At 49.5% G+C, this 23,061-nt stretch overlaps 1 protein-coding gene across 4 annotated transcripts; it reads left to right on the top strand.

Annotated features, from left to right (window-relative positions):
* Window positions 1-7,432: 7,432 nt before the first annotated feature.
* Window positions 7,433-22,312, top strand: LOC135054884 (oocyte zinc finger protein XlCOF7.1-like). 4 transcript variants are annotated; one of them, XM_063958325.1, is made up of 5 exons: window positions 7,433-7,546; window positions 8,892-9,018; window positions 12,080-12,268; window positions 19,988-20,048; window positions 21,143-22,312. In XM_063958325.1, exons 2-5 carry the CDS (start codon window positions 8,947-8,949, stop codon window positions 22,162-22,164), a joined length of 1,344 nt encoding a protein of 447 aa, XP_063814395.1. In that variant the 5' UTR covers window positions 7,433-7,546; window positions 8,892-8,946; the 3' UTR covers window positions 22,165-22,312. The 4 variants fall into 4 exon arrangements, with proteins under 4 accessions (XP_063814395.1, XP_063814396.1, XP_063814394.1 ...); XM_063958326.1 differs by lacking the exon at window positions 7,433-7,546 and adding an exon at window positions 7,554-7,787 and having other exon boundaries at window positions 21,180-22,312; XM_063958324.1 differs by lacking the exon at window positions 7,433-7,546 and adding an exon at window positions 7,554-7,787.
* Window positions 22,313-23,061: the final 749 nt, after the last annotated feature.

The following is a 23,061-nucleotide window of genomic DNA, read 5'->3' as shown; positions in this document are numbered from 1 at the left end:
TTATATTTATTTTTACCACCACTTTTTCCACAATAAACTTTACTTAATTTTCACCTGGCTTCAGCTGACATCTTTCCAAGCACGCACACACAGAGTACTCTAGAAATCGTTACAGCGCCCCACCAGCAGCCAGCTCCAACAGACTGTACCACCAAGGGGACCCCCCTCTTCAGCTCATCACCCCCAAAGACAAGCATCTTCCAACCCGGGTGCTCTTGGCCAGCAACCGCACCGCAGCGTCCCTGCAACTGATCAGAGATCATCGGTGCCACGACTGGAGAAGAAGTGCTACGGCTGTGGGAAAATCGGACATCTGAGGATGAACTGTCCTGCATCCCAAGCACCCCAGACTCGTGCCCCAAATCCGACTGCTGGAGCCCGGATCGCTTGTTTGACGAGAGGAGATGAGCCTACAGAGACTGTTCCCCATCCAGTCAGTCCAATGGAGTGTGGCGAGAGACAGGTGCACTCTGCGGAGAGAGTCACCTGCATGGCCAAACAGCCCCTACACAACATGTGGAGGCACCTGCAGCCAGTCCACGTGGGACCCCATGCAGGGAGAAGGCCTAAGAGACTCTGGGGCCTCAATCACTGTGGTGAGCCCCCACCTTATAGATCGTGCTGCAGTATTGCAGGGTCACACTGCCACGGTCACCCTGGCAGAAGGAACAGAGAAAGCGGTTCCCATGGCAAGAGTCTACCTGGACTGGGGAGCTGGACCAGAGTTGCGAGAAGTTGCCGTCATGGATGGTCTCCCAACTGATGTGGTCCTAGGAAATGATCTGGGTGGTGGGATCGTCACTACGTTTGTTGGCGCCATTCCCCGGAGTCAATTTCCAAAACCACCGTTGACATCAGCTACTCCAGCACAGCCCAGCCCAGAGGAAAAGACTACAGCTGCTAGACAACTGCCAGCACAGCCAACCACAGCATCAACCAGCCCAGAGGAAAAGATTACAGCAGCTAGATCAGCACATCGACCCCGCATGCCTTTTGCCTCTGGTATGCCTACGTCCCCTAGCAACGCAGAGGATGTCGGTTCCAGCTTGTTTGATCCTGTGGAGGTGCCCAATGATGCTCCTTACCCAAGTGGTTTGCCAACTCCGGCGGTGAGTATGAGAAACCACACTGATTTTTCCATGACTGACCCCTACCAGACTGACCCTAGTAGTCCCCACCTAGATCCCCCTGTAGAGTGTCCCAATTTAGGAGAGATTGAGGGCCACAGGCAGGAGTTTAGGGAGGCTCAACTCTCTGACCCATCCCCGAAAGGCATGAGGCGCCACTCTGGCAGCGGCCTTGACAGGGTTGGGGCAGGAAGTTTGTCCTGGCGGGAAGTGTTAAGGTACAGGGTAGCCAGGAAAGTGGGAGGGGATAGACCAGATAGGGAATGTGTCCAACTGGTCCCCTCAGGGAACATTCCTGCGCAACCAGTGTCGGTTGCCAGCGAAACCCCTTTGGACAGTAACCCGGAGACAGACCGTACCCTGAAGTGCCTGACACAGTGCTTACCCTGGTCTGGAATGTCGGATGACGCCCAGACCAACTGTAAGGCTGGTGCCATGCGTTGGCAGCCGGGGCACTCCAGCGGTTGTGTTGTCTCTGGGCCTCTGCCCATAGGAGAACCCTTGCAGCAAGTTGCTGTGGACATAGCAGGTCCCCTGCCTGTGCGCAGTAGATCGGGGAAGACACGCAGCCTCCCTGTAGTGGATGCCACACAGGATCCAGAGGCTGGTGGTCTGGCCGCCATCACTGTGGCACAGGTAGCGGACGAGGAGGAAGGAGTAGGCCTAGGTGACAGGGTAGGTTTCCCGAGTCATAGGTCGACGGAGGAGGATTGGAGGGCAGGTCTGACAGTTAGGGCAGACAGTTGCCAGATAGTTATGACGGAGGTGCAGTGCCTGGGGCACCATGTGGGAGGAGACAGGGGTAGGCCCAAACCAGAGGGGGAGGAGGCAACCAGAGGCTGTCCCCGACCCACATCACCCAGACCGGTACTGACCTTAGAACCTGTAAGGCCCTACGGACATGTTGTCATTGACTTTAGTCCTGTAGTGAACCCCTTGACAGAGATGGCTAGGAAGGGCATTCCCAAGTCAGTGGACTTTGCACCCGCTTGCGAGTTGGCATTCCAGTCATTGAAGGAGGCTCGGGTACCCGCTCCAGTGCTGATGACGCACATTCTTGACCAGGACTGTGCGTTACGAACTACTGCGCCACTGCACGGCATGGGAGCAGTACCAAGCCAGAAAGAGCCATATGGGCAGGAGCACCCTGTGGCCTGTTTGAGCAGAAAACTGCTATGGTGGGAGGTGGGGTATGCCACAATTGGGACACCTTGGGTGGCACTTGTTTGTAACCAGCCCCCCGCCGTGGTGACTTACCACCTACCGGTTAGGTGGCTGCAACCTACCTTGGGGGAATTGGACAGACTTTTGTGGTGGAGCCTTGAACTTGGACTTCAGGTGGACTATTTGAACATTGTGCACCCACGAAGAGAGGCCCACTACACTATGGATGAACTGTCTAGGCCAGAGCCTACACCCCCCAGGTAGCGTCCCCTTCACCCCAACGGACTGCGGGACCAGGACCCAAATCGTTGGGACATGGGTCCCTGGTTGACCCGCTTGAATGGGGGGGGGGGAGTGTGGTCGGAGAGCCCCAGCCACGAGGGAAATGGCCGCCGCAGCACTGAAGGGGTTAACCCCTAGTGCCCGGCGCCATTTTAAAGGACAATGGGCGCTTGGCGCCAGATTTGAAAAATGTATTGGGCGCTAGGCGCCGTGTTTTATTAAATGTTTAAAGACATGTATTTTTAAATGTGCCGTGGTCCCGGACCCCTCCGGAGACCACGGCTGTGAGGGCAGCCCCCGGCGCGCTCAGCAGAGTGTGCGCGCCAGGGGAGAGGGCAGCCGCTGACCGCCGGAGACCGGGAGCTCCGCTCCCGGCAGCGGTCAGTGTAGCCCCGGGCGCACTGGAGTGTGCGCGCCGGGGGAGAGGGGAGCCGCTGACCGCCGGAGTCCGGGAGCTCCGCTCCCGGCAGCGGTCAGTGTAGCCCCGGGCGAACTGGAGTGTGCGCGCCGGGGAGAAGGGTGAGGGCTGGGAGCTCGGCTCCCGCTGCGGCTGGGAGCTCGGCTCCCGCTGCAGTGCTCTCTGTGTGTGCCGCCGCTGGGGGCCGGGAGCTCTGCTCCCGGGCGCCTCAGCCCAGCACGGGTGGCCAGCCGCGGCAGCCGGGACGAACGTCCCGGGCTGCCGGGCGGCAAGGGGGGTGCACCGCACACGGGGACCGGGCTAGCCGGCTCCCTTGCGGCGTGGGTGCAATTAGGCTGGCGAGCAGGCTGATGAGCGCTGGGGTCCAGGAGCTACGCTCCCGGCGCCTCAGCGCTACAACAAAGCCAGAGTCACGGCGGCCGGGACAAGTGTCCCGGGCCGCCGGGCTTCAGTACAGGGGGGTGCGCCGCTGCATGCGGCGAGGCCACAAAGGTAGTGCCACACTGGGGGGACAGGGAGAGCCAGCCTGCCCAGCTCTGGAGCCCAAATCCAGGCTGCAGGCAGTGAGATGGGTCCCGGGCAGGTTTCTGGAAGTCAGTTTAGGAGGGAAAACTTCCCCCTAGCCAGACTGAACGGCACCGGGGAGTATCCTGATTCTCCAAGATGGGAGAGGCAAAGGAAACCGACCACTCCCCACAGTTCATAGAGGACAATGTTAGCTGTGCATGTGACCAAGGCATGCACAGCTCATGGGTAAACATTGATTGGTTGTGCACCACAGGGCGGGCTTACCCCCTGTGGTAAGGGGTCTTGGAGAGGGATAAAAGGAGGGCAGTTGGCCCATAGGAGGGTGTATTATTCCATCTTATTCTGCTGAAAACATCTGATTGTATGCTGTTACCCCTAGCAATAGGGAAGGGCCTTTTTAAAGGTTATTGAGCAATAAACATCTTTGCCTCAAGAAGACTGCTTCATCTTGTGACCAACAGGGTTAGGCCAAACCTAGCCCCGTCCTCCGGCTGTCCAGGGAAGTACCTAGCGTCTCCAAGCTCCGCCTTCCGCCAGCTACCGGTAGAGGCCTAGCAAGTGGCTAGTGGGGATTCGTCAGCACCACACAGCTGTGGTAAGGCAGTGCGTTGGCACATACAGAGCAGAACCGTGGTTCCAAACGCCACGGCAGGTTAGGAGTTTGGTGGTGGCAGCGAGAACCCGCCCACAGCGCAGTGGGTGGAGTCAGTAACAGGCGGTTACTGACGGTAAGCGGGAATCCCCTATGTGGTCAGGCCTCGTGCGGCTTGACCTTCCAATCTGTGCGCAGTCAACGGGACGCGAAAGCGGCGAGTGCTTTCGTACGGTACCGTCCTGTCACAATTCCCTCTTATGCCATCTTAACAATGCCGCCAAAGCGGTGATTCCTGTCCGTTGGCGATCCTCCTCTCCTCCAACTGTTAGAGATTGGTTGACTAGAGTAGACCTTTATATGGACTTAGATGATATAATGACGTCCGCTGAGGGGGGCTATTCATCCTTCAGGGATACGTGGGCTCGATGGCTACTTTTCAAAGATTCCCCGACCTTCAGGTCCACCCTTGCTTCCAGTTCTTCCATGTCCTCTTAGATGCTTCTTCACCTCAACGTACTGCTTTCCATCCTGTGGTGAGCGGGAGACTCGCGCTTTGGACCAGGTGACTCTGATTCTGATTCCGACTCTGATGCTAGTTCTTACCCTTTTCCCCTTCCTCTTCTTCTCTGCCTCTCTCTGTTTCTTTCCTTTCTTCTTCTTTATCTTGTTTTTTGCTTTGAACTAATACGGTTAACATGATGTGTTTGCTATCGAACTATATCTGTCCATGTGCTGTGCTGTTATAAAACATTCATGCATGCTTTTCTGTTAACGGCCATGGGAGTTAAACAGGCCTCTAGTTGTATTGCAACACTACTCTCTATCATGACTGTCTGTATGTTAACCGTTTGTTATTGCCATTGTTTTTCAATAAACACATTTTGCACTAAATGTCCCTATTACCATAGAGACTTAGGTGCACAAGCAGACCGTCCCATACAGCTCCCTGGGACGGCCGCCAACAGCACTTCCGCCCACCAGCTTCTGCCGTCTCCCCCCGCCGTTTCCGACCGCCACCGCACCGCCCCTTCACTGTGCGGACCTTCCGGCCGGCAGCCGCCTATATTGTATCTGCTGCCCGGACCTTCCTGTTACCAGCCGCGGTTTCCCTTCCGCGAACGGACCTTCCGGCCACGAGCAGCGCATAACATACTCGCTGCACAGACCTTCCTGCTGGCAGCCGCAGCTTCCCTTCACCGAAGGGACCTTTCAGAGCACAGATACTCCTCACTGAGGGAGGAACAGAACGGCGGGTATGGCCAGCGGAAAACGCCGGAGGGGGTACCGCATACTAAAACTGATAGATGAACACCTTAAAGCTGACAAGTGGGGACTTACTTGACCGCCCCAAGCACACAGCCAACACTCCCCAGGGAACCTCCTTCTTCTAGCACGGCTACAATGAGGCGTAATAGCTAAGAAAAAATCTTAGGTAAGCCCATGTAAAGAAAAATAAAAATAAAAAGAACTCCTACACTGTCTTTAGCTAGGAGACAGGAAAAAGACTGAGGAGGAAAGGGAGGAGTGTGGTTATGTACCCGGAGTGGGTGGGCCCTAATAGTTTAAGGGAACTCCCTGTCTAAAGTTAGGAATGGGATACAATCCCAGTAGCGATGGCTGCCATGAAGTAGCGTAGGAGAAACAAAGTTTTGATCAAAACGGGGGTGGGGGGGAAATATTCTGCATAGTGAAGTGTCCCTTGTGCTGACTGATCTATGCGATTGTAAGTAACATTATACTAATAATATTGGTAGAAGTACAGTACAGTCTTTTTGCAAAAAAGGTCAGCTAATATCTTTACTGACTCCAGACCCGCCATTTGAGGTGTTCATGATATTGAATTTTGTCACTGTGTAATGAAGAGATAAGATTTTAATCTTTTAAAGTGGGGATCTAAAATGTATTGATGCATCAATGTCTTTGGTCAGTGATCCATCGACCACTGGAGTACGTATTCTACCTGAGACTCCATGGTCTGTGGTGCATGTAGACATTTTTTCTTAATGGTACTGATAGTTTTGTGTGACCACGCCCATTTTTACTAAGGGAGAGGCTACATGACAATAGGGGCATGGCCACATTATGCCACACACCATAATGCCCCTTACACATTAAGCCGGACACCGTAATGCCCATTACACATTATGCCACACATCGTAATGCCTATTACATATTATGCCACACACAGTTATGCCACTGACACCATTTTATGTCCCACACACAAAAATGCCTCTTATAAATGATGCCCCAGTGGTGGGCTGGTGGTAACCATATTTCTTAATGGTACTCCGTACCACACCGTACCATCCTACTTTCAGCACTGACCATGGTACAATTGTACTGACAACTTAAATAGGCTTTCCTGTTCTTTTTTTAATGGTATTTATAGGGGGAAATTGCTGGGTGGGAAGTCACGGGAAATTAGCAGTCCTCTGTCACATTGGGGGTCATTCCGAGTTGTTCGCTCGCAAGCTGCTTTTAGCAGCTTTGCACACGCTAAGCCGCCGCCTACTGGGAGTGAATCTTAGTTTATCAAAATTGCGAACGAAAGATTCGCAATATTGCGAAAAGACTTCTCTATGCAGTTTCTGAGTAGCTCGAGACTTACTCTGCCAGTGCGATCAGTTCAGGGCTTGTCGTTCCTGGTTTGACGTCACAAACACACCCAGCGCTCGCCCAGACACTCCTCCGTTTCTCCAGCCACTCCCGTGTTTTTCCCAGAAACGGTAGCGTTTTTTCACACACTCCCATAAAACGGCCAGTTTCCACCCAGAAACACCCACTTCCTGTCAATCACATTACGATCACCAGAACGAAGAAAAAACCTCGTAATGCCGTGAGTAAAATACCTAACTGCATAGCAAATTTACTTGGCGCAGTCGCACTGCGGACATTGCGCATGCGCATTAGCGACTAATCGCTCCGTTGCGAGAAAAAAATAACGAGCAAACAACTCGGAATGACCCCCATTATGCAACAATTTCTTTAAACATAAGAAAAGGTTGGGAAACCGGTAATATAAGGGAACTGGACATTTTTAACAATTACATTACTCTTTAGTGTGTATTCATGGTAGGACAATATATTTTAGAAATTAATTAAAAAATATTTTTGAAACATCTCAATAAAATGTTCTCGTATAAAAAAATAAATTAATTAAATATAAGTTACATTAGTCTATTTTGTGTCGTTTTAGCTACTCTTGTCAATTTTATGTATTATGAACGTAAAATGCAGTTGTTGGAAAACACTAGGTGGCGCTGTTGCTATATAAGATCGCTGAGGTGGGGAAAAAAAAAAAAAAACCATTTGTGCCAGTGGCGGCTGTCACTCTATCGGCCATTTTGGAGCAGTCAATCAAGCCTCTGAGGCTCCGTAAAAATGGCCGTCGCGTGTAATTGGAGACGATTCAATTAGTTGGCTCAAAAACAGGTGAATGTTGTCGTTCTGTCTTTGTTATTGTTGTTATTAGCTGCTAATTTGAAGTGGAGAGATCCTGCTCCTGTCTCTTCCGCAGTAAAACTCGCCCAGGCCAAGCACGCACACCTCAAGACGGCCGATATGTGAATAAACTACAAGTTCCAGCGTCCTTTGTGCGCCAGCCTGGAAGGTAACACTACACAGAGCAGTAACATATTGCTCTGGATGAGGAGGACCTGCTGCTGCTGGCCAGGTGTGTCAGAGATCTCTTACATTGCATTGCTATTGTAGGTTTTACACCAGGCTTAGGCAACGTGTGATTGGTAAGGCATGCTGGGACTTATAGTTCCACAACAGCTGGTACCCGCAAGTTGCCTACCCTTGATTGCCAATTATTTTTTTCAAGGCTAGAACTGTGGGTGCTTAACGTGTGGGCTGCAGACATAAGTATGGGATTTTCCTCCTCATCTTTTGCAAAACTACAAAGAGGCTTATTTATCAAGGCTTGGAGAGTGATAAATAGCATGGTGATAAAGTACCTGATTGGCTGGTGCTTTATCTCCGTACACTTTATCTGCATCCTAAGCTTAGTAAATAGACCCCATAAATAGGTATGCACCCTATAGGTGGCTGTCTGACCCAGAACTGTAAACCTGTATTACTTTAAATACATAAAAATGAACTGTCTGACATGTATTTCAGAAAGTAATGTTTTATTGCGGCTTTGTGTCCGCTATGCCCAGTGCTAGTGAGCCAGAAGACTCTGGATTATCGGGATGTGATGCTTGACGAGCAGAAGACTAGTTTAATTACCATGTATGGCGTCAATAATTATGGTTTATATCCCCTTTGGAAGGGGTAAGGCCCCCCATCCACTAGTGTGAGGTATCAGATGTGAATGTCGCATGCGGTACCCCGCCAACTCACCCGGCAGCTCCCGGGCGGCTGGACTGCATACGAAACATCCTTTTGCATACGTTGTATCGCATGCGATCCCAGTCATGGCTGCGGGATCAGACAAATGCTTGTGGCAGCCATTGCGATCTGCGACTCCGATCCGAGGAGCACGGGAACGTGCCTCCGATCGGAGTCGGAGGAAAAATGACATGCGATGTGACACTTTTCATCTGATCCCTCAATCCGAAAGCTCAGAATTGGATCAAAAGTGGCCATATCGCACTAGTGGATGGGGGCCTTTACTTGGCAGAGAACGTACTAGAGGGCTTGTTTTGCCATCTCCTGGAGTAACAGAGTTGAACTTACTGTATTTAGAACGCTTCTGAGCGTAGCAATGACTATTCCATGGAACGTGTGACCTTCGTGTTAACATTGGTATGTTTAAAAACGAAATTTGTAGCTACAGAACCCGTGACTCGCCACAAGGGCAAGAGCCCATTGCGTTGGTCTCTTTGATGATGAAAAACCAGCTGGCTGAGAGGATCCTCAATCTCATCTTGGAGATCGTCTACCTGACGTCTGGAGAGGTGAGGCTGCCTCTGTACACCACTGTCAATGGTTCTATAGATCGGGGCTGTATATATAGCCACAAGGTTACAATAAGCATGGCCCTTACATTTGGATGAATAATCTGGTGTGTTAGTACATCTAACGTTCTATTCCCCACCGGTAATCAGACTTCTTTATCGGGCTATTACTAAGATCCACTGGAGTTTATCTTTTACATATAGCGCCTTATTTTACTGATGACTGCGTTATCTGTATGACTGTGACTCCTTGGAGACCAGTGGCTGTACTAGGGGCTGTCATCCCAACAGGTTTTTGCAGTGTTTGGTGGTTAGAACACAAAACGGATGATGGTTCTACGTTTACCACCATTCATGTACGCTAATACATTATTTGGACTAGTGCTGCTGTTTTATCCACTACACAGAGTTGTTTACGAATACCCCTTTCACACCTAAATCCCAGGTCCAATCTAGGATCATCAACACGGTTTCAAGTCGGGTTGATACCTGTTTCAGACCATTCCACAAAAAGGCAAGGACTGATATTGTCATGGGCAACCAGGGTCATGTGTCGGTGTGACTAGGGTCAACCCTGGTTAAAGTTACACAGGCATTAATGAATCCCGGAAAGAGTAACCAGTGTGGCACTTTTCACACTGCAGTCTACCCAAGTCAGTCCCCGGTTCGATCATGGTTGCGACCAGGGTCAAGGACCTGAGAGACACAACCTGGGTTGACCCTTCCACTCCGACATACGACCTGAGTTGCCCCTGCAATATGCGGTGTGAGAGGAGTATAATAGTACACAGTGACAAGAACTTATGGCAACATATGCCCTGCTTGAACATGTGTTGTGTATATTTTGCTGTGTTGTAACTCAGTGGGTTCAATCCAATTACTGAACTGCGGTTCCATTGCCGGCGTTTACACCCCACTGCAATGGTAATTTGCGGTCCAATCTCTCCTCAGATTCGTGGATTTTTTTTTATTTTACTGCGAAATAAAACCACGAGTCCAGCAGTACAGTAAACCCTTGTACACTATGTATACTGGCTGCGTATTATGGGGGTCATTTTAACGCAGCAGAGCGAACGGGTCCCTACTGCGCATGCGCCGGCGCCGTAGTGCGCCGACGCATGCCAGACGGCTGAAGGCCGTAGCAGGGATGCGATCACCTCTGCCTGATTTACAGGTAGAGGTGATCGCTGGACGGGAGGGGGCGGAACGGCGGCGTTTGGCCGCCGTTTCGTGGGTGCGGTCCGGCCAACGCAGGTGTGGCCGGACCGAATGGGGGGCGGGCCGCAGCGGCTGTGTGACATCACACGCAGCTGCTGCGGGCCAGGGAGTAATGAGTAGCTCCCGGCCAGCACGCTAAAGCTGCGCTGGTCGGGAGCTACTCTTGAAGTGCAAAGGCATCGCCGCTTTGCAATGCCTTTGCACTTCTGCGGGGGGAGGGGGGGCGGACTGACATGCGGGGCGGATTAGCCCTGTGCTGGGCGTCCCCCCGCATGTCAGGGAAGATGATCGTAGCTGTGCTAGCTACGATCAACTCAGAATGACCCCCTATATTCCCCAGCAACAACACAGCCTGCTAGGCAGTCACCAGCTGCCTAAATCGGAAGCATCTGTGTGAAGATGACATAATAGAACATTCTTGTGAGATGTCTCCAGTCTCTGTTCTAGAGCAGGTTCTCTTGTAGTCACATGAAGGGAGGAATTGCATGTAGAGGAGCCCAGATATTAATAAGGAGAAGGGGGATATGTACACAAGGGTTAATCCAGAAGAGCAGGGCAGCCAAACGTGAGGCGTCAGGCAGGTGAGGTCGGGGGCATAAACAAATGGTATAGTATGTGTCACATGAGACGCTGTATTATAACTATTGAGGTGCTGCTCCCATTGAGTAGAAGTTATGCACTGTCCTTTAAAACAGAAAAAATAAACCAATAAATGGATGTGCGATTTCTAATAGTAACACAATACAATAGTAAGTCTCTTAAAAGAAAAAAAAAATATATATTTTATTAGTAACACAAGTCTCTTAGAAAGAAAAAACATTTTTTTTAACATAAATTGTCACACAGAATATAATGGAAACCTTATAGCATGAACATTAATACATTTAAATCTAAACCAGCTTATCGATTTCATAAAATGCAACCATCTATGGACTACAAGACAATAATGTGTTAGAATCTGGTCTGTTAGTTATCCAGTATGAACGTCCATACAGCTATAGATGAGTATTGTTCTTAGTATTAGTTCAATAGTCATAGGTTATCTCTGTGGTTCCCAAACGCGGTCCTCGAGGCACCCCCAACGGTCCAGGTTTTAGGTATATCCATGGCTCAGCACAGATGGTTAAATCAAATTGACTGACGTGCTAATTAAGTCACCTGTGGCCAAGCATGGATATACTTAAAATCTGGACCATTGTGGTGCCTTGAGGACTGCGTTTGAGAACCTCTGTTATCCAGTAAAAAGCACTCTCCACAGATATATAGCAAGAGTCTAGTATGTACACAGTTTTTTGCCGTTTGGGTCCTGTGCACTGGCCGCCATAGTGTAGCAAGTGTCTGCCTGTCCCCGTAACTCCTGAGCAGTGTATGGCTTTTGCGCCGCTGCATTGTTCCATCCGGCGCTGGTAGCTGTCGGGCAGCGTGGCGGTCTCGTATGGTGCATTTCCTGTGGAGGTGTAGAGGCTGACACAGCTGCTGTAGAAGTCACCCAAAGCGGGCTGTGCTTGACCTGTTTCTCAAAGAGGTGGTTTCATCAGAAGTGAAGTTTCGTTGTACTTAATCTGCGACTTTCTACGTGTTTAAAACTAATTCCTGTGCAGTTACAGTCGCAGCCCAGCGTCTGTAGTACACTGTGAGTGGTGTTTCACTGCATCTGCCATGCAAATAAGAACCATAATTTAAAACAAAGAATGCTACACCTCTTAGAGTGGCCACATGGCGTATTGACGCCAGGTGTGTTAGAACGTTTCTGTATGTGGAGAAGCTGGGGCGCTCTAGCTCGAATCATCTATACTCCAAGTGCAGTATTCTTTTTAACAGATGTATGGTTCTCAATTTTTAGGAATACATAGTGGTAAAGAGGCCCAGAGAGCATGTGACCCCCAGCAGCAGCCCACATGTGTCAGGAGGAGGGAGCGGGTCCCAGAGCCCCAACATGGAGCCTCCACCTCTCTCACCGATACATAAGAGAGACAGTGACCAGAGGATTCTAGAACTCACCACCAAGATCATTCACCTGCTGACGGGAGAGGTGAGCACAAGGGTCTCTCCAGTTTTAATGTGTTTGGTTTATAGCAGTGGTTCTCAACCGCGGTCCTCAAGTATCCCCAACAGTTCATGTTTTCCAGGTCTCCTCACAGGATTGCAAGTGAAATGATTTGCTCCACCTGTGTGTCTTTTATAATGTGTCAGTGAGTAATGAATACACCTGTTCAACTGCTAGGTGACCTGGAAAACAGGAACTGTTGGGGGTACTTGAGGACCGAGACTGAGAACCACTGCTTTAGATCATCATTGATCAGTCCTTAGTAAATGTGAAACGTGCAACTTCTCTAAAAACTATACACAACAAATACCACTGCAGTGGCACAACGTAGGGTCAGACACCAAGCTAATTCCCATATTGTTACGTGATGGTCTCTCTATGTGCACTACATTTTTGAATGTTTTACTATGCATTTTATATTTTACGTTTTTCAATTGTTGATTTTCTGGCTGGATTTAGTTGGTGTCACCATCGTCACACATCATGGCCAAAGTCATGTTGTTTGGTTATTTGTTGTTCGTTTCTCACCCTACTGGCATGGCGGGTTATGCCTGTCGGGTACAGCAGGGTGGCCAAGTGTATGACTCCCGATATTTTAAGGAGAAATTTAGCCTGGACTTTGCTTGGTATACAACCCTGTGCAAATTCGCTACCTTAGGACCCAAAATACAACTGCAAAGATAAAAACCTGCAGAATTAAACGTGAATGGCAGGAGAAAATGCGTATCCCCAAATCTTGTACTGATAAGTAAAAATAAAATCGGATTCATGTGAGTTCTGTATCAAACATTAATACAACGTGGAGTGTAGATATTGTTTCCTAGGAGAAGTGTAGGGTGGTGTAGAGTACTTCAAAGAATACACATGCTTTAATAAATAAAGTGCTGTAGTAAAGAGATGAAAATGTATACATATGAAATGATATGATACAGAAATTGAACCAGTGCAGATTTGCTCTTTTAAAACAGTCGATAAACAGCCTACAACAATGAAAAATAGTCCTTTATAACACGGTAAATGTATGCTGTAGGCCAGGGGTGGGGTACCTGAGGCCCTCCAGCTGCTGTTGAACTACACATCCCAGCATGCCTTGCTACCGTTGTGCTATTTGGCAGGGCATGCTGCAACAGTTTTAGCTTGGCCAAATAGCAAAACGGTAGCTAGGCATGCTGGTATGTATAGTTCAACAACAGCTGTGGGGCCAAAGGTTCCCCATCCCTGCGGTAGGCGTTCTAGCAATTCATAAATCCATTTTTTGTGTAAATGGGATGCGTGGCATCACTGATCGGCCTGACTCGTGTAAATGGGATGCGTGGCATTAATGAGTGGCTTGACTCATACGTAAATGAAATGCGTGGCATCACTGAGCGGCCTGATTCATACGTAAATGAAATGCGTGGCATCACTGAGCGGCCTGACTCGTGCGTAAATGAAATGTGTGGCATCACTGAGCGGCCTGACTCATGCGTAAATGAAATGCGTGGCATCACTGAGCGGTCTGACTCATGCGTAAATGAAATGCGTGGCATCACTGAGCGATCTGACTCATGCGTAAATGAAATGTGTGGCATCACTGAGCGATCTGACTCATGCGTAAATGTGTGGCATCACTGAGCGGTCTGACTCATGCGTAAATGAAATGCGTGGCATCACTGAGCGCCCTGACTCGTGTAGATGAAATGCGTGGCATCACTGAGCGGCCTGACTCATGCGTAAATGAAATGCGTTGCATCACTGAGCGGTCTGACTCATGCGTAAATGAAATGCGTGGCATCACTGAGCGGTCTGACTCATGCGTAAATGAAATGCGTGGCATCACTGAGCGGTCTGACTCATGCGTAAATGAAATGTGTGGCATCACTGAGCGGTCTGACTCATGCGTAAATGTGTGGCATCACTGAGCGGTCTGACTCATGCGTAAATGAAATGCGTGGCATCACTGAGCGCCCTGACTCGTGTAGATGAAATGCGTGGCATCACTGAGCGGTCTGACCTGTAGCATGTTACTTTCTCTGACGTCCTAAGTGGATGCTGGGACTCCGTAAGGACTATGGGGATTAGCGGCTCCGCAGGAGACTGGGCACAACTAAAGAAAGCTTTAGGACTACCTGGTGTGCACTGGCTCCTCCCACCAAGACCCTCCTCCAGTTAGATTCTTGTGCCCGGCTGAGCTGGATGCACACTAGGAGCTCTCCTGAGCTCCTAGAAAGAAAGTATATTTTAGGTTTTTTATTTTACAGTGAGATCTGCTGGCAACAGACTCACTGCAGCGAGGGACTAAGGGGAGAAGAAGCGAACCTACCTAACTGGTGGTAGCTTGGGCTTCTTAGGCTACTGGACACCATTAGCTCCAGAGGGATCGACCGCATGGAACCGGCCATTGATGTTCGGTCCCGGAGCCGCGCCGCCGGCCCCCTTACAGAGCCAGAAGCAAGAAGTGTTCCGGAAAATCGGCGGCAGAAGACTTCAGTCTTCACCAAGGTAGCGCACAGCACTGCAGCTGTGCGCCATTGCTCCTCATGCACACCTCACACTCCGGTCACTGATGGGTGCAGGGCGCTGGGGGCGCCCTGAGCAGCAATATAAACACCTTGCCTGGCAAAATCATCACAATATATAGCCCCAGAGGCTATATATGTGATAAATACCCCTGCCAGAATCCATAAAAAAGCGGGAGAAAAGTCCGCGAAAAAGGGGCGGAGCTATCTCCCTCAGCACACTGGCGCCATTTTCTCTTCACAGTGCAGCTGGAAGACAGCTCCCCAGGCTCTCCCCTGTAGTTTTCAGGCTCAAAGGGTTAAAAAGAGAGGGGGGGGGGCACTAAATTTAGGCGCAATATTGTTTATACAAGCAGCTATTGGGGGAAAAATCACTCAGTTATAGTGTTAATCCCTGCATTATATAGCGCTCTGGTGTGTGCTGGCATACTCTCTCTCTGTCTCCCCAAAGGACTTTGTGGGGTCCTGTCCTCAGTCAGAGCATTCCCTGTGTGTGTGCTGTGTGTCGGTACGGCTGTGTCGACATGTGGGATGAGGAAGGTTACGTGGAGGTGGAGCAGAGGCCGATAAATGGGATGTCGCCCCCTGTGGGGCCGACAACCGAGTGGATGGATAGGTGGAAGGTATTAACCGACAATGTCAACTCCTTACATAGAAGGCTGGATGACGTAAAACAGCTGTGGGACAGCCGGCTTCTCAGCCCGCGCCTGCCCAGGCGTCTCAAAGGCCATCAGGGGCTCAAAAAAGCGCCCGTTACCTCAGATGGCAGACACAGATGTCGACACGGAGTCTGACTCCAGTGTCGACGAGGTTGAGACATATACACAATCCACTAGGAACATCCGTTACATGATCTCGGCAATGAAAAATGTGTTACGCATTTCTGACATGAACCCAAGTACCACATAAAAGGGGTTTTATTTTTGGGGAGAAAAAGCAGCCAGTGTTTTGTTCCCCCATCAGATGAATGAATGAAGTGTGTAAAGTAGCGTGGGTTCCCCCGATAAGAAACTGGTAATTTCTAAAAAGTTACTGATGGAGTACCCTTTCCCGCCAGAGGATAGGTCACGTTGGGAGATATCCCTTAGGGTGGATAAGGCGCTCACACGTTTGTCAAAAATGTTGGCACTGCCGTCTTAGGATACGGCCACCTTGAAGGAGCCTGCTGATAAAAAGCAGGAGGCTATCCTGAAGTCTGTATATACACACTCAGGTTATATACTGAGACCTGCAATTGCCTCAGCATAAATAGTGCTGCGGCAGCGTGGTCTGATACCCAGTCAGATAATATTAATACTCTTAAGACAGGGATAATAGTTTGCTAACATAGAGCATATTAAAGACGTCGTCTTAGATATAAAGGATGCACAGAGGGATATTTGCCGGCTGGCATCCAGAATTAATGCAATGTCCATTCTGCCAGGAGGGTATTAGAAACCCGGCAGTGGACAGGTGATGCTGCCTATAAAAGGCACATGGAGATTCTGCCTTATAAGGGTGAGGAATTGTTTGGGGATGGTCTCTGGGACCTCGTATCCACAGCAACAGCTGGGAAGAAATAATTTTACCTCAGGTTTCCTCACAGCCTAAGAAAGCACTGTATTTTCATGTACAGTCCTTTCGGCTTCAGAAAAGCAAGCGGGTCAAAGGCGCTTCCTTTCTGCACAGAGACAAGGGAAGAAGGAAAAAGCTGCACCAGCAGCCAGTTCCCAGGATCAAAAATCTTCCCCCGCTTCCTCTGAGTCCACCGCATGACGTTGGGGCTCCACAGGTGGAGACAGGTGCGGTAGGGGCGCGTCTCGGGAACTTCAGGGACCAGTGGGCTTACCCACAGGTGGATCCCTAGGTTCTGCAAATAGTATCACAGGGATACAGGCTGGAGTTCGAGGCGACTCCCCCTCGCCGTTACCTCACATCAGCTTTGCCTGCTGCCCTCGGAGAAAGGTAGTACTGGCGGCAATTCACAAGCTGTACTTCCAGCAGGTGAAATCAAGGTACCCCTCCTTCAACAAGGCCGGGGTTACTATTCCAAAATGTTGTGGTACCGAAACCAGACGGTTCGGTGAGACCCATTCTAAAATTGAAAGCCTTGAACACTTATATACGAAGGTTCAAGTTCAAAATGGAATCGCTCAGGGCGATTATTGCAAGCCTGGAGAATTTCATGGGATCACTGGACATCAAGGATGCTTACCTGCATGTCCCTATTTACCCTCTTCACCAGGAGTACCTCAAAATTGTGGTACAGGATTGTCATTACCAATTCCAGACGTTGCCGCTGGTCTGTCCCCGGCACCGAGGTATTTACCAAGGTAATGGCCGAAATAATTATCCCGTACTTGGACGATCTCCTTATAAAGGCGAGGTCCAGGGAGCAGTTGTTCGGCGGAGTAGCACTATCTCGGGAAGTGCTACAACAGCACGGCTGGATTCTGAATATTCCAAAGTCGCAGCTGGTTCCTACGACGCGTCTACTGTTCCTGGGTATGGTTCTGGACACAGAACAGGATAAAAAGGGTTTCTCCCGGAGGAGAAGTCCAAGGAGTTGGCGTCTCTAGACGGAGACCTCCTAATACGTATACAGGTGTCGGTGCATCAATGCACGTGAGCCCTGGGAAGGATGGTAGCTTCTTGCGAAGAAATTCCATTCGCCAGGTCCCATGCAAGGATTTTCCAGTGGGATCTGTTGGACAAGTGGTCCGGGTCGCATCTTCAGATGCATCGGCGGATAACCCTGTCTCTAAGGGCCAGGGTGTTGGTGTTGTGGTGGCTGCAGAGTGCTCATCTTCTAGGGGGCCGCAGATTCGGCATACAGGACTGGGTCCTGGTGACCACGGATGCCAGCCTTCGAGGCTGGGGGGCAGTCACACAGGGAAGAAACTTCCAAGGCTATGGAAAAGTCAGGAGACTTCCCTACACATAAATATTCTGGAACTAAGGGCCATTTACAATGCCCTAAGTCAGGCTAGACCCCTGCTTCAACACCGGCCGGTGCTGATCCAGTCAGACAACATCACGGCGGTCGCTCATGTAAACCGTCAGGGCGGCACAAGAAGCAGGATGGCGATGGCAGAAGCCACAAGGATTCTCCGATGGGCGGAAAATCATGTGTTAGCACTGTCAGTAGTGTTCATTCCCGGAGTGGACAACTGAGAAGCAGACTTTCTCAGAAGACATGACCTCCACCCGGGAGAGTGGGGACTTCATCCAGAAGTTTTCCAAATTATTGTACACCGTTGGGAAAGGCCACAGGTGGACATGATGGCGTCCCGCCTCAACAAAAAGCTACAAAGATATTGCGCCAGGTCAAGGGACCCTCAGGCGATAGCTGTGGACGCTCTGGTAACACCGTGGGTTTACCAGTCGGTGTATGTGTTCCATTCTCTGCCTCTCTTACCCAGGGTAATGAGAATAATAAGAAGGAGAGGAGTAAGAACTATACTCATTGTTCCGGGTTGGCCAAGAAGAGCTTGGTAACCAGAACTCAAAGAAATGATCTCAGAGGACCCATGGCCTCTGCCGCTCAGACAGGACCTGCTGCAGCAGGGGGCCTGTCTGTTCCAAGACGTACCGCGGCTGCGTTTGACGGCATGGCGGTTGAACGCCGGATCCTGAAGGAAAAGGGCATTCTGGAGGAAGTTATCCCTACGCTATTTAAAGCTAGGAAAGAAGTGAACGCAAACCATTATCACCGCATATGGTGGAAATATGATGCGTGCTGTGAGGCCAGGAAGGCCCCAAAGGAGAAATTTCAGCTAGGTCGATTTCTGCACTTCCTACAGTCAGAGGTGACTATGGGCCTAAAATTGGGTTCCATGAAGGTCCAGATTTCGGCTCTATCGATTTTCTTCCAAAATAGAACTGGCTTCACTGCCTGAAGTTCGGACTTTTGTTAAGGGAGTGCTGCATAGTCAGCCCCCGTTTGTGCCTCAAGTGGCACCGTGGGATCTCAACGTGGTGTTGGATTTCCTGAAGTCGCATTGGGTTGAGCCACTTAAATCCGTGGAGCTACAATACCTCACGTGGAAAGTGGTCATGCTGTGGGCCGTGGCGTCGGCCAGGCGTGTATCAGAATTGGCGGCTTTGTCATACAAAAGCCCTTATCTGTATTTTATATGGATAAGGCGGAATTGAGGACTCGTTCCCAATTCCTTCCTAAGGTGGTATCAGTTTTTCATGTGAACCAACCTATTGTGGTGCCTGCGGCTACTTGGGACTTGGAGGATTCCAAGTTACTGGACGTAGTCAGGGCCCTGAAAAGTATATGTTTCCAGGACGGCTGGAGTCAGGAAAACTGACTCGCTATTTATCCTGTATGCACCCAACAAGCTGGGTGCTCCTGCTTCTAAGCAGACTATTGCTCGCTGGATCTGTAGCACGATTCAACTTGCACATGCTGCGGCTGGACTGCCGCACCCTAAATCTGTAAAAGCCCATTCCACGAGGAAAGTGGGCTCTTCTTGGGCGGCTGCCCGAGGGGTCTCGGCTTTACAACTTTGCCGAGCTGTTACTTGGTCGGGTTCAAACATTTTTGCAACAGTCTACAAGTTTGATACCCTGGCTGAGGAGGACCTAGAGTTTGCTCATTCGGTGCTGCAGAGTCATCCGCACTCTCCCGCCCGTTTGGGAGCTTTGGTATAATCCCCATAGTCCTTACGGAGTCCCAGCATCCACTTAGGACGTCAGAGAAAATAAGATTTTACTCACCGGTAAATCTATTTCTCGTAGTCCGTAGTGGATGCTGGGCGCCCATCCCAAGTGCGGATTGTCTGCAATACTTGTTTATAGTTATTGCCTAACTAAAGGGTTATTGTTGAGCCATCTGTTGAGAGGCTCAGTTATATTTCATACTGTTAACTGGGTATAGTATCACGAGTTATACGGTGTGATTGGTGTGGCTGGTATGAGTCTTACCCGGGATTCAAAATCCTTCCTATTTGTGTCAGCTCTTCCGGGCACGGTATCCTAACTAAGGTCTGGAGGAGGGTCTTGGTGGGAGGAGCCAGTGCACACCAGGTAGTCCTAAAGCTTTCTTTAGTTGTGCCCAGTCTCCTGCGGAGCCGCTAATCCCCATAGTCCTTACGGAGTCCCAGCATCCACTACGGACTACGAGAAATAGATTTACCGGTGAGTAAAATCTTATTTTTCTTCTTTCTAATTGTATTTTCTGATTACTCAGTAAGTTTCTCTGTATTTTTTTGGTTAGGACTGGCTGTGTTCAGTGGATGATCTTCAGTCGGACAAAGACCTTCTGCTCTGCTCACCCGGTATGGTAATATTTAGCAACCTTCTGTGATTAATCTCACATATTCCACACAGTGGGGGGGCATCCAATTAGAAGCGATAAAAAAAGACTAATATCGCGATTATGGATTGACGGTCATTATTGCGGTATCCAATTACAGGCCATTTTTATCATCTAAAGGAAAAAAAAATTGTGATCTGGGATAAATTCCAGATCCCTTGTGTTATCGCTGCTCTGTGGCCACTTATCGGGGATTATGCTTCAGGGCATAATCCCCGATGAGTGCCGGCATCAGGGGAGTAGCAAGCCGCATAGGGGCCAATTGGATAGCCCCTGGCGAACCTATTAGCAGCTGTAAATTACAGATGCTAATAGTATACCAAGCCCCCCCCCCCTCCTCCCCTCACGTGTGGGGCATTTATTATAGGTGTTGCGGACACAAGTGGTAAATAATTAGAGTTGTAGATCTTTCTTTCTTTTGTCTGTCTGTCTGTCTTTTCTTTTCTTTGTCTGTCTTTCTCAAACTCCAGCTACAGAGCACCATGTTGTATCATCATAAACCCATATTGTGCTGCAGGGGCGGAGGTCACATTCAAAATGTGCTGCCAGAATTACAGTTAATGTGCCATAGGGCAAAAGTGATAACTTAGTGGCTCGGGAAACAAATCATCGAAATTTTCGGTCCATGGCCAGGAATCTTCTCAGACCTTAATCCCATTGAGAACTTGTGATCAGTCCTCGAGGCAGTTGGACAAACAAAAAAACACAAATTCTGACAAACTCCAAGCACTGATTAGGCAAGAATGGGCGGCCGTCAGTCAGTATGTGGCCCAGAAGTTGATTGACAGCATGCCAGGGCGAATTGCAGAGGGTTTGAAAAAAAATGCTTGTAATTTTACTTCAGCATACCTTAGTAACATCTGACACAAAGGTCTAAAAACACTGAAGCAGCAAAATTTGTGAAAAACAATACTTGTGTCTCAAAACTTTTGGCCACGGCGGTACTTATGGATAGTAGATATACCTCAAAAAACATGATATAATTCCCAGCTTAATATATATTTTTACAATTACCTAATTGTAATGGTCTAATTCCAAATATATTCTTCTCAACAGAAAAATGTCTAGAAAATCCTCCTGACATATTTTTCAGCACCTGTCCTACACCAGATGTTGGAAATAACCAGGAGAGCAAAGTCTGCACTGCTGGCAAGCTGATAATAAAGAAGAGGCGGAATGGTACTGCAGAATTGGTCTCATGTGAGGAAGGGAATCTCGCAGACCGGGACGCTTATACACCCACAGGCCGTATGCAGCCTGCATCTCCTGACATCACAGAGGCAGGAGTGATGTGTGAGGAAGGAAAGATCACAGACAGGAACGCTTATGCACTCACAGCTCGTATACAGTCCGCATCTCCTGACATCACAGAGGCAGGAGTGTTGTGTGAGGGAGGAAAGATCACAGACACTGACATGAATACACCCTCAGGTTATACACGGACTCGATACATCTGTACGGACTGTGGTGAACCATTTACTCCCACGTCGAACACCGTCCAAGATGCAGACAGTAGGTGTACAACGTGTCACAGAAAGGCATGTGCTTTAAGGCCTGACAAAAGTCGCAAGGTGCACAAAACAATCTTGTGTCCTAAATGTGGGAAACATTTTAAGAGCAGGGCCAAACTAGTTGCGCACATGGGGATTCACTCTGGAGAGAATCCACTCTTTTGTTCAGATTGTGGTAAATTCTTTTCCAGCAATTCTAAGCTGGCCACGCATCGGCGGATTCACACAGGAGAGAAGCCCTTCGTGTGCCCGCAGTGCGGCAAATCCTTCTCACAGAACTCCAATCTCAGCACTCATATAAGGACCCACACGGGCGAGAAGCCGTTCACATGTCCTGACTGTGGGAGGTGCTTTGCCCGGAGGCTGCTACTGCTTGCACATCGAAGAACCCACACTGGAGAGAAACCATTCTTTTGCCGTGAATGTGGTAAATACTTTTCCAGCCGGTCGTATCTAGTGACACACCAGAGGATTCACACTGGGAAGAGGACGTTTTCTTGCTCAGAGTGTGGGAAAAGTTTTGTGCTAAAAAGTTATCTCAGCAGCCATTTGAAAACCCACACATGACAAAAAGATTGCTTTACAATAATAAGTCTTCCTGGGATCTTTTGTAGTTTCTGTAATCTGATATAATGTTTTGTGTATGTTGTTAATGGCAGCCATCTTGTTTGAACCATCTGTATGTTCTCAGTAAACCTCAATTCCCCTGCTCTAAGACTTTCACTCTATAGATTCTTCTCTGCAACACTCTGAACATGTGCAAGCTACTGAGTGTCATTGGTTCTAAAACCTACAGGATAGCCCCCACCACCACCTAGCCTGGTTCTACAGCCTACAGGATAGCTCACACCACCAGCTAGTCTACCTCTACAGCCTACGGCAGGCTTTCCCAACCTTGGTCAGGGCACATTAACAGTCCAGGCTTTAGTGATAGCCATGCTTGAGCACAGGTGACTTAATTAGTACGTCAGATATTTTGATTTACCATCTGTGCTGAATCCTGGACATCTCCAAAATCTGCACTGTTGGAGTGCCTTGAGGACCGAGGTTGGGAATGCCTGGCCTACGGGATAGCCCAATCCACAGCTAGTCTGGTTCTACAGCCTACGGGATAGCCCCCACCTAGTGTGGTTCTACAGCCTACAGGATAGCCCCTACCACCATCTAGTCAGGCTCTACAGCCTACAGGATAGCCCATACTCCCAGCTAGGCTGGTTCTACAGGATAGCCCCTACCACCATCTAGTCAGGCTCTACAGCCTACAGGATAGCCCATACTCCCAGCTAGGCAGCCCATACTCCCAGCTAGGCTGGTTCTACAGGATAGCCCCTACCAACAGCTAGTCTGGTTTTACAGCCTACAGAATAGTCCCCACCACCATCTAGTCTGGCTCTACAGCCTACAGGATAGCCCGCACCCCCATCTAGACTGGTTCTACAAGATACCACCTGCCAACAGCTAGTC

The sequence above is a fragment of the Pseudophryne corroboree genome, chromosome 3 (assembly GCF_028390025.1).
Source record: "Pseudophryne corroboree isolate aPseCor3 chromosome 3, aPseCor3.hap2, whole genome shotgun sequence".
NCBI classification, from domain to species: domain Eukaryota; kingdom Metazoa; phylum Chordata; class Amphibia; order Anura; family Myobatrachidae; genus Pseudophryne; species Pseudophryne corroboree.
This window is presented reverse-complemented; position numbering and strand designations above follow the sequence as displayed.

Coding starts and splice junctions, on each gene's coding strand:
- LOC135054884 (XM_063958325.1), top strand. CDS start 8,947: ATGATGAAAAACCAGCTGGCTGAGAGGATCCTCAATCTCATCTTGGAG. Junction 12,269..19,987: donor TTCACCTGCTGACGGGAGAG/GTGAGCACAAGG, acceptor TTTTTTGGTTAG/GACTGGCTGTGTTCAGTGGA. Junction 20,049..21,142: donor CCTTCTGCTCTGCTCACCCG/GTATGGTAATAT, acceptor TCTTCTCAACAG/AAAAATGTCTAGAAAATCCT.